Source organism: Hyperolius riggenbachi, chromosome 7, assembly GCF_040937935.1.
Source record: "Hyperolius riggenbachi isolate aHypRig1 chromosome 7, aHypRig1.pri, whole genome shotgun sequence".
Lineage (NCBI taxonomy): Eukaryota > Metazoa > Chordata > Amphibia > Anura > Hyperoliidae > Hyperolius > Hyperolius riggenbachi.
The window spans coordinates 318,073,344-318,089,691 of NC_090652.1; the positions used below are offsets into that span (position 1 = coordinate 318,073,344).

Sequence of the window (16,348 nt, forward strand, 5' to 3'; positions counted from 1 at the left end):
GTACAGTGCCAGCCTACTGCTACACACTGCCACACTGATATACGAGTACAGTGCCAGCGTACTGCTACACACTGCCACACTGATATACAGGTACAGTGCCAGCATACTGCTACACACTGCCACATTGATATTCGGGTACAGTGCCATCCTACTGCTACACACTGCCACACTGATATACGGGTACAGTGCCAGCATACTGCTACACACTGCCACACTGATATACGGGTACAGTGCCAGCATACTGCTACACACTGCCACACTGATATACGTGTACAGTGCCAGCGTACTGCTACACACTGCCACACTGATATACAGGTACAGTGCCAGCATACTGCTACACACTGCCACACTGATATACGGGTACAGTGCCAGCATACTGCTACACAATGCAACACTGATATACGGGTACAGTGCCAGCGTACTGCTACACACTGCCACACTGATATACGGATACAGTGCCAGCGTACTGCTACACACTGCCACACTGATATACGGGTACAGTGCCAGCATACTGCTACACACTGCCACAATGATATACGGGTACAGTGCCAGCATACTGCTAGACACTGCCACACTGATATACGGGTACAGTGCGAGCATACTGCTACACACTGATATACGGGTACAGTGCCAGTATACTGCTACACACTGCCACACTGATATGCGGGTACAGTGCCAGCATACTGCTACACACTGCCACACAGATATACGGGTACAGTGCCAGCATACTGCTACACACTGCCACACTGATATACAGGTACAGTGCCAGCATACTGCTACACACTGCCACACTGATATACGGGTACAATGCCAGCCTACTGCTACACACTGCCACATTGATATACGGGTACAGTGCCAGTATACTGCTACACACTGCCACACTGATATACGGGTACAGTGCCAGCCTACTGCTACACACTGCCACACTGATATACGGGTACAGTGCCAGCATACTGCTACACACTGCCTCACTGATATACGGGTACAGTGCCAGCCTACTGCTACACACTGCCACACTGATATACGGGTACAGTGCCAGCATACTGCTACACACTGCCACACTGATATACGGGTACAGTGCCAGCATACTGCTACACACTGATATACGTGTACAGTGCCAGTATACTGCTACACACTGCCACACTGATATGCGGGTACAGTGCCAGCATACTGCTACACACTGCCACACAGATATACGGGTACAGTGCCAGCATATTGCTACACACTGCCACACTGATATACAGGTACAGTGCCAGCATACTGCTACACACTGCCACACTGATATACAGGTACAGTGCCAGCATACTGCTACACACTGCCACACTGATATACGGGTACAGTGCCAGCCTACTGCTACACACTGCCACACTTATATACGGGTACAGTGCCAGTATACTGCTACACACTGCCACACTGATATACGGGTACAGTGTCAGCCTACTGCTACACACTGCCACACTGATATACGGGTTAAGTGCCAGCATACTGCTACACACTGCCTCACTGATCTACGGGTACAGTGCCAGCATACTGCTACACACTGCCACACTGATGTACGGGTACAGTGCCAGCATACTGCTACACACTGCCACACTGATATACAGGTACAGTGCCAGTATACTGCTACACACTGCCACACTGATGTACGGATACAGAGCCAGCGTACTGCTACACACTGCCACATTGATATACGGGTACAGTGCCAGCGTACTGCTACACACTGCCACACTGATATACAGGTACAGTGCCAGTATACTGCTACACACTGCCACACTGATATACGGGTACAGTGCCAGCATACTGCTACACACTGCCACACTGATGTACGGATACAGTGCCAGTGTACTGCTACACACTGCCACATTGATATACGGATACAGTGCCAGTGTACTGCTACACACTGCCACATTGATATACGGGTACAGTGCCAGCATACTGCTACACACTGCCACACTGATATACGGGTACAGTGCCAGCGTACTGCTACACACTGCCACACTGATATACAGGTACAGTGCCAGCGTACTGCTACACACTGCCACACTGATATACGGGTACAGTGCCAGCATACTGCTACACACTGCCACACTGATATACGGGTACAGTGCCAGCCTACTGCTACACACTGCCACACTGATATACAGGTACAGTGCCAGCATACTGCTACACACTGCCACACTGATATACGGGTACAGTGCCAGCGTACTGCTACACACTGCCACACTGATATACGGGTACAGTGCCAGTGTACTGCTACACACTGCCACACTGATATACGGGTACAGTGCCAGCGTACTGCTACACACTGCCACACTGATATACGGGTACAGAGCCAGCGTACTGCTCCACACAATGCCACACTGATATACGGGTACAGTGCCAGCCTACTGCTACACACTGCCACACTGATATACGGGTACAGTGCCAGCGTACTGCTACACACTGCCACACTGATATACGGGTACAGTGCCAGCATACTGCTACACACTGCCACACTGATATACGGGTACAGTGCCAGCATACTGCTGCACACTGCCACACTGATATACGTGTACAGTGCCAGCGTACTGCTACACACTGCCACACTGATATACGGGTACAGAGCCAGCATACTGCTACACACTGCCACACTGATATACGGGTACAGTGCCAGCGTACTGCTACACACTGCCACACTGATATACGGGTAAAGTGCCAGCCTACTGCTACACACTGCCACACTGATATACGGGTTAAGTGCCAGCATACTGCTACACACTGCCTCACTGATCTACGGGTACAGTGCCAGCATACTGCTACACACTGCCACACTAATATATGGGTACAGTGCCAGCGTACTGCTACACACTGCCACACTGATATACGGATACAGTGCCAGTGTACTGCTACACACTGCCACATTGATATACAGGTACAGTGCCAGCATACTGCTACACACTGCCACACTGATATACAGGTACAGTGCCAGCGTACTGCTACACACTGCCACACTGATATACGGGTACAGTGCCAGCGTACTGCTACACACTGCCACACTGATATACAGGTACAGAGCCAGCGTACTGCTACACACTGCCACACTGATATACAGGTACAGTGTCAGTATACTGCTACACACTGCCACACTGATATACAGGTACAGTGCCAGCATACTGCTACACACTGCCACACTGATATACAGGTACAGTGCCAGCATACTGCTACACACTGCCACACTGATATACAGGTACAGTGCCAGCGTACTGCTACACACTGCCACACTGATATACGGGTACAGTGCCAGCATACTGCTACACACTGCCACACTGATATACGGGTACAGTGCCAGCGTACTGCTACACACTGCCACACTGATATACGGGTACAGTGCCAGTGTACTGCTACACACTGCCACACTGATATACGGGTACAGTGCCAGCGTACTGCTACACACTGCCACACTGATATACGGGTACAGAGCCAGCGTACTGCTCCACACAATGCCACACTGATATACGGGTACAGTGCCAGCCTACTGCTACACACTGCCACACTGATATACGGGTACAGTGCCAGCGTACTGCTACACACTGCCACACTGATATACGGGTACAGTGCCAGCATACTGCTACACACTGCCACACTGATATACGGGTACAGTGCCAGCATACTGCTGCACACTGCCACACTGATATACGTGTACAGTGCCAGCGTACTGCTACACACTGCCACACTGATATACGGGTACAGTGCCAGCATACTGCTACACACTGCCACACTGATATACGGGTACAGTGCCAGCATACTGCTGCACACTGCCACACTGATATACGTGTACAGTGCCAGCGTACTGCTACACACTGCCACACTGATATACGGGTACAGAGCCAGCATACTGCTACACACTGCCACACTGATATACGGGTACAGTGCCAGCGTACTGCTACACACTGCCACACTGATATACGGGTAAAGTGCCAGCCTACTGCTACACACTGCCACACTGATATACGGGTTAAGTGCCAGCATACTGCTACACACTGCCTCACTGATCTACGGGTACAGTGCCAGCATACTGCTACACACTGCCACACTAATATATGGGTACAGTGCCAGCGTACTGCTACACACTGCCACACTGATATACGGATACAGTGCCAGTGTACTGCTACACACTGCCACATTGATATACAGGTACAGTGCCAGCATACTGCTACACACTGCCACACTGATATACAGGTACAGTGCCAGCGTACTGCTACACACTGCCACACTGATATACGGGTACAGTGCCAGCGTACTGCTACACACTGCCACACTGATATACAGGTACAGTGCCAGCATACTGCTACACACTGCCACACTGATATACAGGTACAGTGCCAGCATACTGCTACACACTGCCACACTGATATACAGGTACAGTGTCAGTATACTGCTACACACTGCCACACTGATATACAGGTACAGTGCCAGCATACTGCTACACACTGCCACACTGATATACAGGTACAGTGCCAGCGTACTGCTACACACTGCCACACTGATATACGGGTACAGTGCCAGCGTACTGCTACACACTGCCACACTGATATACGGGTACAGTGCCAGCCTACTGCTACACACTGCCACACTGATATACGGGTACAGTGCCAGCCTACTGCTACACACTGCCACACTGATATACGGGTACAGTGCCAGCCTACTGCTACACACTGCCACACTGATATACGGGTACAGTGCCAGTATACTGCTACACACTGCCACACTGATATACAGGTACAGTGCCAGCATACTGCTACACACTGCCACACTGATATACAGGTACAGTGCCAGCATACTGCTACACACTGCCACACTGATATACGGATACAGTGCCAGCGTACTGCTACACACTGCCACACTGATATACAGGTACAGTGCCAGCATACTGCTACACACTGCCACACTGATATACGGGTACAGTGCCAGCCTACTGCTACACACTGCCACACTGATATACGGGTACAGTGCAGAGTACTGCTACACACTGCCACACTGATATACGGTACAGTGCCAGCGTACTGCTACACACTGCCACACTGATATATGGGTACAGTGCCAGCATACTGCTACACAATGCCACACTGATATACAGGTACAGTGCCAGCCTACTGCTACACACTGCCACACTGATATACGGGTACAGTGCCAGCCTACTGCTACACACTGCCACACTGATATACGGGTACAGTGCCAGCGTACTGCTACACACTGCCACACTGATATACGGGTACAGTGCCAGCGTACTGCTACACACTGCCACACTGATATAAGGGTACAGTGCCAGCGTACTGCTACACACTGCCACACTGATATACGGGTACAGTGCCAGCGTACTGCTACACACTGCCAGACTGATATACGGGTACAGTGCCAGCATACTGCTACACACTGCCACACTGATATACGGGTACAGTGCCAGCATACTGCTACACACTGCCACACTGATATACGGGTACAGTGCCAGCGTACTGCTACACACTGCCACACTGATATACGGGTACAGTGCCAGCGTACTGCTACACACTGCCACACTGATATATGGGTACAGTGACAGCGTACTGCTACACACTGCCACACTGATATACGGGTACAGTGCCAGTGTACTGCTACACACTGCCACACGGGTATAGTGCCAGCGTACTGCTACACACTGCCACACTGATATACGGGTACAGTGCCAGCGTACTGCTACACACTGCCACACTGATATACGGGTACAGTGCCAGCGTACTGCTACACACTGCCACACTGATATACGGGTACAGTGCCAGCGTACTTCTACACACTGCCACACGGGTACAGTGCCAGCGTACTGCTACACACTGCCACACTGACATACAGGTACAGTGCCAGAGTACTGCTACACACTGCCACACTGATATACGGGTACAGTGCCAGCATACTGCCACACTGATATACGGGTACAGTGCCAGCGTACTGCTACACACTGCCACACTGATATACGGGTACAGTGCCAGTGTACTGCTACACACTGCCACACTGATATACGGGTACAGTGCCAGTATACTGCTACACACTGCCACACTGATATACGGGTACAGTGCCAGCATACTGCTACACACTGCCACACTGATATACGGTTACAGTGCCAGCGTACTGCTACACACTGCCACACTGATATACGGGTACAGTGCCAGCATACTGCTACACACTGCCACACTGATATACGTGTACAGTGCCAGTGTACTGCTACACACTGCCACACTGACATACGGGTACCGTGCCAGCATACTGCTACACACTGCCACACTGATATACGGGTATAGTGCCAGCTTACTGCTACACACTGCCACACTGATATACGGGTACAGTGCCAGCCTACTGCTACACACTGCCACACTGATATACGGGTACAGTGCCAGCGTACTGCTACACACTGCCCCACCGATATACGGGTACAGTGCCAGCATACTGCTACACACTGCCACACTGATATACGGGTACAGTGCCAGCGTACTGCTACACACTGATATACGTGTACAGTGCCAGCATACTGCTACACACTGATATACGGGTACAGTGCCAGCATACTGCTACACACTGCCACACTGATATACGGGTACAGTGCCAGCATACTGCTACACACTGCCACACTGATATACGGGTACAGTGCCAGCGTACTGCTACACACTGCCACACTGATATACAAGTACAGTGCCAGCATACTGCTACACACTGCCACACTGATATACAGGTACAGAGCCAGCGGACTCCTACACACTGCCACACTGATATACGGGAACAGTGCCAGCATAGTGCTTCACACTGCCACACTGATATACGGGTACAGTGCCAGCATCCTGCTACACTGCCACACTGATATACGGGTACAGTGCCAGCCTACTGCTACACACTGCCACACTGATATACAGGTACAGTGCCAGCATACTGCTACACACTGCCACACTGATATACGGGTACAGTGCCAGCCTACTGCTACACACTGCCACACTGATATACGGGTACAGTGCCAGCGTACTGCTACACACTGCCACACTGATATACAGGTACAGTGCCAGTGTTGCGCAGAAGATGAGAGGACTCGCACACCCTGTGCCACCCTGCGGGCACATTCCTGGGCAGGCTGCAGCGATGAGTACCACACCTCATTACTGCAGCCGTCTCCAGTGCCACAGGTTTTACAGAACTTACATTCATCAATCTACTTCCTCCACATCAGGAATCCAAGACAGAGACCAGGGGGGACAGAGACAGGGGGGGGGGGGGACTGGGAGGACAGGTGTACAGAGACCAGGGGGAGAGCTGGGAGGACAGGTGTACATAAACCAGGGGGAGAGCTGGGAGGACAGGTGTACAGAGACCAGGGGGAGAGCTGGGAGGACAGGTGTACAGAGACCAGGGGGAGAGCTGGGAGGACAGGTGTACAGAGACCAGGGGGAGAGCTGGGAGGACAGGTGTACAGAGACCAGGGGGAGAGCTGGGAGGACAGGTGTACAGAGAACAGGGGGAGAGCTGGGAGGACAGGTGTACAGAGACCAGGGGGAGAGCTGGGAGGACAGGTGTACAGAGACCAGGGGGGAGCTGGGAGGACAGGTGTACAGAGACCAGGGGGAGAGCTGGGAGGACAGGTGTACAGAGACCAGGGGGAGAGCTGGGAGGACAGGTGTACAGAGACCAGGGGGAGAGCTGGGAGGACAGGTGTACAGAGACCAGGGGGAGAGCTGGGAGGACAGGTGTACAGAGACCAGGGGGAGAGCTGGGAGGACAGGTGTACAGAGACCAGGGGGAGAGCTGGGAGGACAGGTGTACAGAGACCAGGGGGAGAGCTGGGAGGACAGGTGTACAGAGACCAGGGGGAGAGCTGAGAGGACAGGTGTACAGAGACCAGGGGGAGAGCCGGGAGGACAGGTGTACAGAGACCGGGGGGAGCTGAGAGGACAGGTGTACAGAGACCGGGGGAGAGCTGGGAGGACAGGTGTACAGAGACCAGGGGGAGAGCTGGGAGGACAGGTGTACAGAGACCATGGGGAGAGCTGGGAGGACAGGTGTACAGAGACCAGGGGGAGAGCTGGGAGGACAGGTGTACAGAGACCAGGGGGAGAGCTGGGAGGACAGGTGTACAGAGACCAGGGGGAGAGCTGGGAGGACAGTTGTACAGAGAACAGGGGGAGAGCTGGGAGGACAGGTGTACAGAGACCAGGGGGAGAGCTGGGAGGACAGGTGTACAGAGACCAGGGGGGATCTGAGAGGACAGGTGTACAGAGACCGGGGGAGAGCTGGGAGGACAGGTGTACAGAGACCAGGGGGAGAGCTGGGAGGACAGGTGTACAGAGACCATGGGGAGAGCTGGGAGGACAGGTGTACAGAGACCAGGGGGAGAGCTGGGAGGACAGGTGTACAGAGACCAGGGGGAGAGCTGGGAGGACAGGTGTACAGAGACCAGGGGGAGAGCTGGGAGGACAGGTGTACAGAGAACAGGGGGAGAGCTGGGAGGACAGGTGTACAGAGACCAGGGGGAGAGCCGGGAGGACAGGTGTACAGAGACCGGGGGGAGCTGAGAGGACAGGTGTACAGAGACCGGGGGAGAGCTGGGAGGACAGGTGTACAGAGACCAGGGGGAGAGCTGGGAGGACAGGTGTACAGAGACCATGGGGAGAGCTGGGAGGACAGGTGTACAGAGACCAGGGGGAGAGCTGGGAGGACAGGTGTACAGAGACCAGGGGGAGAGCTGGGAGGACAGGTGTACAGAGACCAGGGGGAGAGCTGGGAGGACAGGGCTGAGCTGAAGCAGCCCTGGTGCTGGAGGGTAAAGTTTTATATATGAACACAGGGGGCAGCACGGTGGTGTAGTGGTTAGCGATCTCGCCTTGCAGCGCTGGGTCCCCAGTTCAGATCCCAGGCAAGTCCACATCTGCAAGGAGTTTGTATGTTCTCCCAGTGTCTGTGTGGGTTTCCTCCAGGCACTCCGGTTTCCTCCCACATCCAAAAAAACACACAGATAAGTTAAATGGTTTCCCCCTAAAATTGGCCCTAGACTATAATACATACACTACACAATACATACATAGACATATGACTATAGTAAGGATTAAGATTGTGAGCCCCTCTAAGGTCAGTTAGTGACAAGAGAAACTCTGTACAGCGCTGTGGAAGATGCCAGCGCTATATAAATACTTAAATAAATAATTAAAGAAAAAAACACTGCTGGGTAAAGTTGCGTCAAAACACTGCTGGGTAAAGTTGCGTCAAAACACTGCTGGGTAAAGTTCTGTCAGAACACTGCTAGGTAAAGTTGCGTCAGCACACCGCTGGGTAAAGTTGCGTCAAAACAGCGCTGGGTAAAGTTGCGTCAGGACCCCGCTGGGTAAAGTTGTGTCAGGACAGCGCTGGGTAAAGTTGTGTCAGGACAGCGCTGGGTAAAGTTGTGTCAGGACACCGCTGGGTAAAGTTGCGTCAAAACACTGCTGGGTAAAGTTGCCTCAGCACACCGCTGGGTAAAGTTGTGTCAGGACACTGCTGGGTAAAGTTGTGTCAAGACACTGCTGGGTAAAGTTGCGTCAGCACACCGCTGGGTAAAGTTGCGTCAAAACACTGCTGGGTAAAGTTGCCTCAGCACACCGCTGGGTAAAGTTGTGTCAGGACACTGCTGGGTAAAGTTGTGTCAAGACACTGCTGGGTAAAGTTGTGTCAGCACATCGCTGGGTAAAGTTGTGTCAGCACATCGCTGGGTAAAGTTGTGTCAGCACATCGCTGGGTAAAGTTGTGTCAGCACATCGCTGGGTAAAGTTGCGTCAGCACATCGCTGGGTAAAGTTGCCTCAGCACACCGCTGGGTTGTGTCAGCACACTGCTGGGTAAAGTTGCCTCAGCACACCGCTGGGTAAAGTTGTGTCAGCACACCTCTGGGTAAGGTTGCGTCAGCACACTGCTGGGTAAAGTTGCCTCAGCACACCGCTGGGTAAGGTTGCGTCAGCACACTGCTGGGTAAAGTTGCGTCAGGACAGCGCTGGGTAAAGTTGCGTCAGGACCCCGCTGGGTGAAGTTGCGTCAGGACCCCGCTGGGTAACGTTGCGTCAGGACAGCGCTGGGTAAAGTTGCGTCAGGACAGCGCTGGGTAACGTTGCGTCAGGACAGCGCTAGGTAACGTTGCCTCAGCACACCGCTGGGTAAGGTTGCGTCAGCACACTGCTGGGTAAAGTTGCCTCAGCACACCGCTGGGTAAAGTTGCCTCAGCACACTGCTGGGTAAAGTTGCGCCAGGACACTGCTGGGTAAAGTTGCCTCAGCACAGTGGGAAATCACGGCACAGCAGGGGAATGTTGTCACACAGCTGTGCAGAGGCAGCACTTTCTCCAGATCCCTCCAGCGCTCTCCATCCTCATCAAACATGACACACACACCCCCTACCACCGAAACTCAGAACAATCCCAGCCGCACAATGACCACCCCTGCAGAGCCATAATCACCATGACAATGCCAGTATCGCCTGCACATACCATGTCCCCGGGGTCACTGCTGTCTGTGACAAACTTTTCCCAGCACAAACCTGCATGTCACTAATGAGTGTGACACAAACCAGGAGACCCCTAATTATACGGTGCACACCCCATTCTTCCTGCGTCAGCCCTCAGACTCCTCCCCCTCTGGGGTAACAGGAACACTACGAGGGGGGGGGGGGGACGCCCGTCCACCTCATAATTTCCTTTGTGGGATAGTTAGAAGCTACCACCATAGACAAGACAATTTTTCGATCAGATACAATGACTTTGAATGTAATGCAGTAAGTGAAGTGTGGTCTGATGTCAGTCGAGGAGCAGAGATGCAGACATCAGAATGTAATGCAGTAAGGGAAGTGTGGTCGGGTGTCAGTCGAGGAGCAGAGACGCAGACATCAGAATGTAATGCAGTAAGTGAAGTGTGGTCCGGTGTCAGTCGAGGAGCAGAGATGCAGACATCAGAATGTAATGCAGTAAGTGAAGTGTGGTCGGGTGTCAGTCGAGGAGCAGAGACGCAGACATCAGAATGTAATGCAGTAAGTGAAGTGTGGTCGGGTGTCAGTCGAGGAGCAGAGATGCAGACATCAGAATGTAATGCAGTAAGTGAAGTGTGGTCGGGTGTCAGTCGAGGAGCAGAGACGCAGACATCAGAATGTAATGCAGTAAGTGAAGTGTGGTCCGGTGTCAGTCGAGGAGCAGAGACGCAGACATCAGAATGTAATGCAGTAAGTGAAGTGTGGTCGGGTGTCAGTCGAGGAGCAGAGATGCAGACATCAGAATGTAATGCAGTAAGTGAAGTGTGGTCGGGTGTCAGTCGAGGAGCAGAGATGCAGACATCAGAATGTAATGCAGTAAGGGAAGTGTGGTCGGGTGTCAGTCGAGGAGCAGAGATGCCGACATCAGAATGTAATGCAGTAAGGGAAGTGTGGTCCGGTGTCAGTCGAGGAGCAGAGACGCAGACATCAGAATGTAATGCAGTAAGTGAAGTGTGGTCCGGTGTCAGTGGAGGAGCAGAGACGCAGACATCAGAATGTAATGCAGTAAGGGAAGTGTGGTCGGGTGTCAGTCGAGGAGCAGAGATGCAGACATCAGAATGTAATGCAGTAAGTGAAGTGTGGTCGGGTGTCAGTCGAGGAGAGAGATGCAGACATCAGAATGTAATGCAGTAAGTGAAGTGTGGTCGGGTGTCAGTCGAGGAGAAGAAATGCAGACATCAGAATGTAATGCAGTAAGGGAAGTGTGGTCGGGTGTCAGTCGAGGAGCAGAGATGCAGACATCAGAATGTAATGCAGTAAGGGAAGTGTGGTCGGGTGTCAGTTGAGGAGCAGAGATGCAGACATCAGAATGTAATGCAGTAAGGGAAGTGTGGTCTGATGTCAGTCGAGGAGCAGAGATGCAGACATCAGAATGTAATGCAGTAAGGGAAGTGTGGTCCGGTGTCAGTTGAGGAGCAGAGATGCAGACATCAGAATGTAATGCAGTAAGGGAAGTGTGGTCTGATGTCAGTCGAGGAGCAGAGATGCAGACATCAGAATGTAATGCAGTAAGGGAAGTGTGGTCTGATGTCAGTCGAGGAGCAGAGATGCAGACACCAGAATGTAATGCAGTAAGGGAAGTGTGGTCGGGTGTCAGTCGAGGAGCAGAGATGCAGACATCAGAATGTAATGCAGTAAGGGAAGTGTGGTCTGATGTCAGTCGAGGAGCAGAGATGCAGACATCAGAATGTAATGCAGTAAGGGAAGTGTGGTCCGGTGTCAGTTGAGGAGCAGAGATGCAGACATCAGAATGTAATGCAGTAAGGGAAGTGTGGTCTGATGTCAGTCGAGGAGCAGAGATGCAGACACCAGAATGTAATGCAGTAAGGGAAGTGTGGTCTGATGTCAGTCGAGGAGCAGAGATGCAGACACCAGAATGTAATGCAGTAAGGGAAGTGTGGTCCGGTGTCAGTCGAGGAGCAGAGATGCAGACACCAGAATGTAATGCAGTAAGGGAAGTGTGGTCGGGTGTCAGTCGAGGAGCAGAGATGCAGACACCAGAATGTAATGCAGTAAGGGAAGTGTGGTCCGGTGTCAGTCGAGGAGCAGAGATGTTGACATCCGACCAGCAAGCGTTGATTCCAGTGATCTCTATAACCCCCCTGGCGGTATGATTCCTGCCTGATTTTAGTGTCTAAAAGCGATACCATTTTTTCATGTTATTTTAGACCCTAAAAGCAAGAAAAACATACCAGCAGAGAGTCTGGAGCAGCCCTACACTAAGGGCCCTTTTACACTTGGTCCGCTGCGTTTGGCATGCGTATGCGTTAGTACGCGGTTTTTCCCCCAGATGTAATAGAAAACCTATTCCACACGCTGGCATCCGCAAAAAAAAAAAGAGTACTGTAATGTTTTTTTTGTGGATGGCAACGTGTTGGGATATGTTTTCTATTACATTTGGGGGGGAAAAATGCGTACCAACGCGTACTAACGCATACACATGCCAAACGCAGCGGATCAAAGGGCCCTTACTCTCCTTCCTGGGATCCAGCGCTGCAGTTCTCCCTCCGTCCTCCAGGTGGAGCTGTAACTCTATAGTGAGATTGACAGCTGTCGTCATGACTACAGTCGGCAATCTCACCAGAGGGATGCAGAGCTTCCGTGCACAGGAAGAGGAATAGCTGCCAGCGTCTGGATCGCCTGGGAGGTGATTGGGAGCGCTCACTGCACGCTATGCTTTGCGTGGACCTCCCAGCGGCTACCACGAGTGTCGCTCGGGGTTACCGCACTGCGGTTTTCCACCACAAGTGTCGCTCGGGGTTACCGTTCTGCGCTGTGGTTTTCCACCACAAGTGTCGCTCGGGGTTACCGCTCTGCGCTGCGGTTTTCCACCACAAGTGTCGCTCGGGGTTACCGCTCTGCGCTGCGGTTTTCCACCTGTACATATAGTAGAAGAGTAAACTGAGTGAATATATTTTGAATGGATACTTCAGACAGTCCCTCATATTACAGAGAAGTGGTAAGATTGTATCATTGAGGAAAATTCTTTGTTTTTGTTTTCCTCTTGATATTCTGAGTTTCCTGTCTCCACATTGATAAGAGTGCGATGAGGATTTGCACTCTGGTGATCAGGTACAACCTGTAACTTGGCGATTAGAAGCCCCAATTGCTAAGGACACTCACACATATACAATTTTGATTGGCCAATGTTACCACCTCCATGTTTTATGAGGTTTACCTACACAATCTGCCCATAGTAGTCACACTCTGTCTGCCCTCATACTGCATGAAGGTGGTAACATTGGCCAATCGATGTCCAACCAAAACTGAAGATGTGTACAGACATTATACAGCTTTGTACATGCAGGAAGGAAAAATCGCTTGAAATGAACGATGAACGACTCATTGTGCAGATATCGTGTGAATTTGCAAAGCAAAAATGAACGATCCTGGACGGGGTGCGGGCATTCTGAATGACCGACATTCTTGATAACTTAGGTAGATAATCGCTTATAGTCAGCGGTGTGTATAGAGCTATGAACAATTTATAAATCACAGACCTAATTCACCTCCATGCTGCATAGTTTAGTGATTCTATAGGTTAACGAGCGTTTGGCCGTTTCACATGACTGTGTCTGGCAGTGTGTACACAGCGTCACTGGTACGCTCGCAGGTCGTTGGCTCATCCTCGATACCGCAGGCAGCGACTAACTACCTCCACCAATCTGCATCATCCCGGAGGATCCCTATATGGGGGAGACGTACGCTACAGACCCTTATGCCCGGTACGCACCATGCAATTTCCTGACAGACAGACGGGTCGAATAGATCATTTCCGATAGGTCAGATTTGATCGATTTTTTTTTTATCGATTTTATATAGAATTGATTGGAAATACGACAAGATATCAAATCGGACCTGCCAGAAAAATCAATCCAACTCATCTGACGGGAAATTGCATGGTGTGTAGCAGGCATTATAGAGCACTGATCAGGTCTGATCGCTTCATAGGTGTCCTGACACATAATAAGGGCTTCACGCTGAAAAGACGCGGTCTGAAAGAACGAGGACGCTTTTCCAGGCCGCCGTCTTTGTATTAACGAGCCCCACAGATTGCTGGTGATGAGGTTGTGCGCTACGCCAATATCGTGACCAATCTACTATCCGATCTCTCCTGAGAAGCGATTGTTACAACCTGTATTGCAGTAAACTGGTCACCTGTACCTAATTAATAACCAATCAATAGTGAACGATTGCTTCCGATAGTCAGGCTACCCCTGCACCGTGTATGGCTACGTTTAACCATAATTACATTGTACATCGTTACAGAAGATATTGGCGCTATATAAATAATAATTATACACGGTCCTGTGGATCGCGCTGCCCCCACACACATCAGATCTGCAGACAGACAACAATCAAACAAACAAATATTCCAGAAATGAAAGTACCTCATTAATAAAGGATGAAGTGCAAGCCTTGCGTCCCGGGCAGACATACCGCGCTCCCACAGTGCCAGCGTGTCCCCACGGTTACCATACTGCGCTCTGTCATATGTCAGTGCTTGGTGGATTGCTGTGGGTTCCCCCGGGGTCATTGTACTGCGCTCTGTTATATGTCAGCGCTTGGCGGATTGCTGTGCCCCCCCCCCCCGTATATGGACCGTGCGTATTTGCCCCGGATCATGTGTTGGAGAACGCTCCCAGCTTCCTGTACATATGTTTCTTATAATGTAAAGCATGTGGCAACACACTGTGTGTATGACTGGGTACTCCATGATCTGTCCTCACTCTGTACATCGCCACGGAATACGCTGGTGCTTCATACATCGATAATAATCATTACAGACCTCAGCCTGCCAGCCGGAGAGAGAATGAGGGGTTTATGTAGTAATTGAGGAGTGTGTGGGATGATTGTGTGACCCCCCCGGATCTCTGCCCAGAGGCTCTGAACTCCTGTACTGAGAGAGAGCTGAGTGACAGAGGGTGACAGAGAGCGTCCACTTACCTCTGCCCAGCCGGCAACAGCAGCAGCAGCGGGCGTACAGCCACCCCAGGGAGCAGACAGGAGGGTCAGAGGGGCTGCCACTCTTCATCATCCCCGGAGCCCTCTCATGACTGGCGGAGCTGGGAAGAGCCCGGGGCACCAGTGCACACAGCAGTGCAGGGAGAGCATACTGAGAGCACAGGGGACACCCTGCTGGCTGGAGGGGGCGGGGCCAGCTTCTGCCCGATACAATGTAGCAGCCTGACTGACACAAACAGGGCAATATTTAGCAAACAAGGCAACCCAGGGGGGGGGGCAGAGCACACAGGTTTCTGCATTCTGGCCCATCCACCACCCTCGGCAATGGCTCCAGCAAGACACCGCCGACAGCCTGCGCTTAACCCCTTCCTGACAGGCTAATAGTAACTCAAACAAGGTCACAATGTCAGGAAGGGGTTAAGCGAGGGCTGTCGGAGGTGTTTTGTTGGCACATGCTGCAGTAGTTGGGTGCCGGAGAAATATAACCAATATTGGGGCTAGAACCCACTGGAGCGATTTTTTTTTTGAGCGTTTAGGGAGCGATTCAAACCGCTTGCAAAATCGCAAACGCAGGAAATGCAGCGTTTTTGAGCGTTATCATTTTGCGTTAGCGTTTCTGCAATGAAAAGTATATAAACGCTGGCGTAATCGCTCATCAAAACCTACACACAGCAATTCGTGTGCGGTTTTACATTACTGCACACACACAAAAAAAATTAATATTAATTAAAAGGATGAATCAGGATTAAAATCGCAAATTGCTACACAATCGCTGGCAAAAAGCTTACACTTTTTAAAAACGCTCCCAAAACCGCCAGTCATGAAATCGCTAACAAAACGCTCATTAA

At 51.5% G+C, this 16,348-nt stretch overlaps 1 protein-coding gene across 10 annotated transcripts in view; it reads right to left on the reverse strand.

Moving 5' to 3' along the window:
- Positions 1–16,348, reverse strand: part of LOC137525248 (kalirin) — a 469,346-nt gene that overhangs the window by 74,287 nt on the left and 378,711 nt on the right. The window contains exon 1 of one of the 10 annotated variants that reach the window (XM_068246269.1): positions 15,483–15,643. The exons of the other annotated variants lie outside the window; for them this stretch is intronic. Coding sequence (XP_068102370.1) covers positions 15,483–15,573 — 91 coding nt within the window. The 5' untranslated portion in view covers positions 15,574–15,643. Of the gene's footprint in view, positions 1–15,482; positions 15,644–16,348 lie in introns of those variants that run through there. 10 annotated transcript variants of the gene reach the window in all.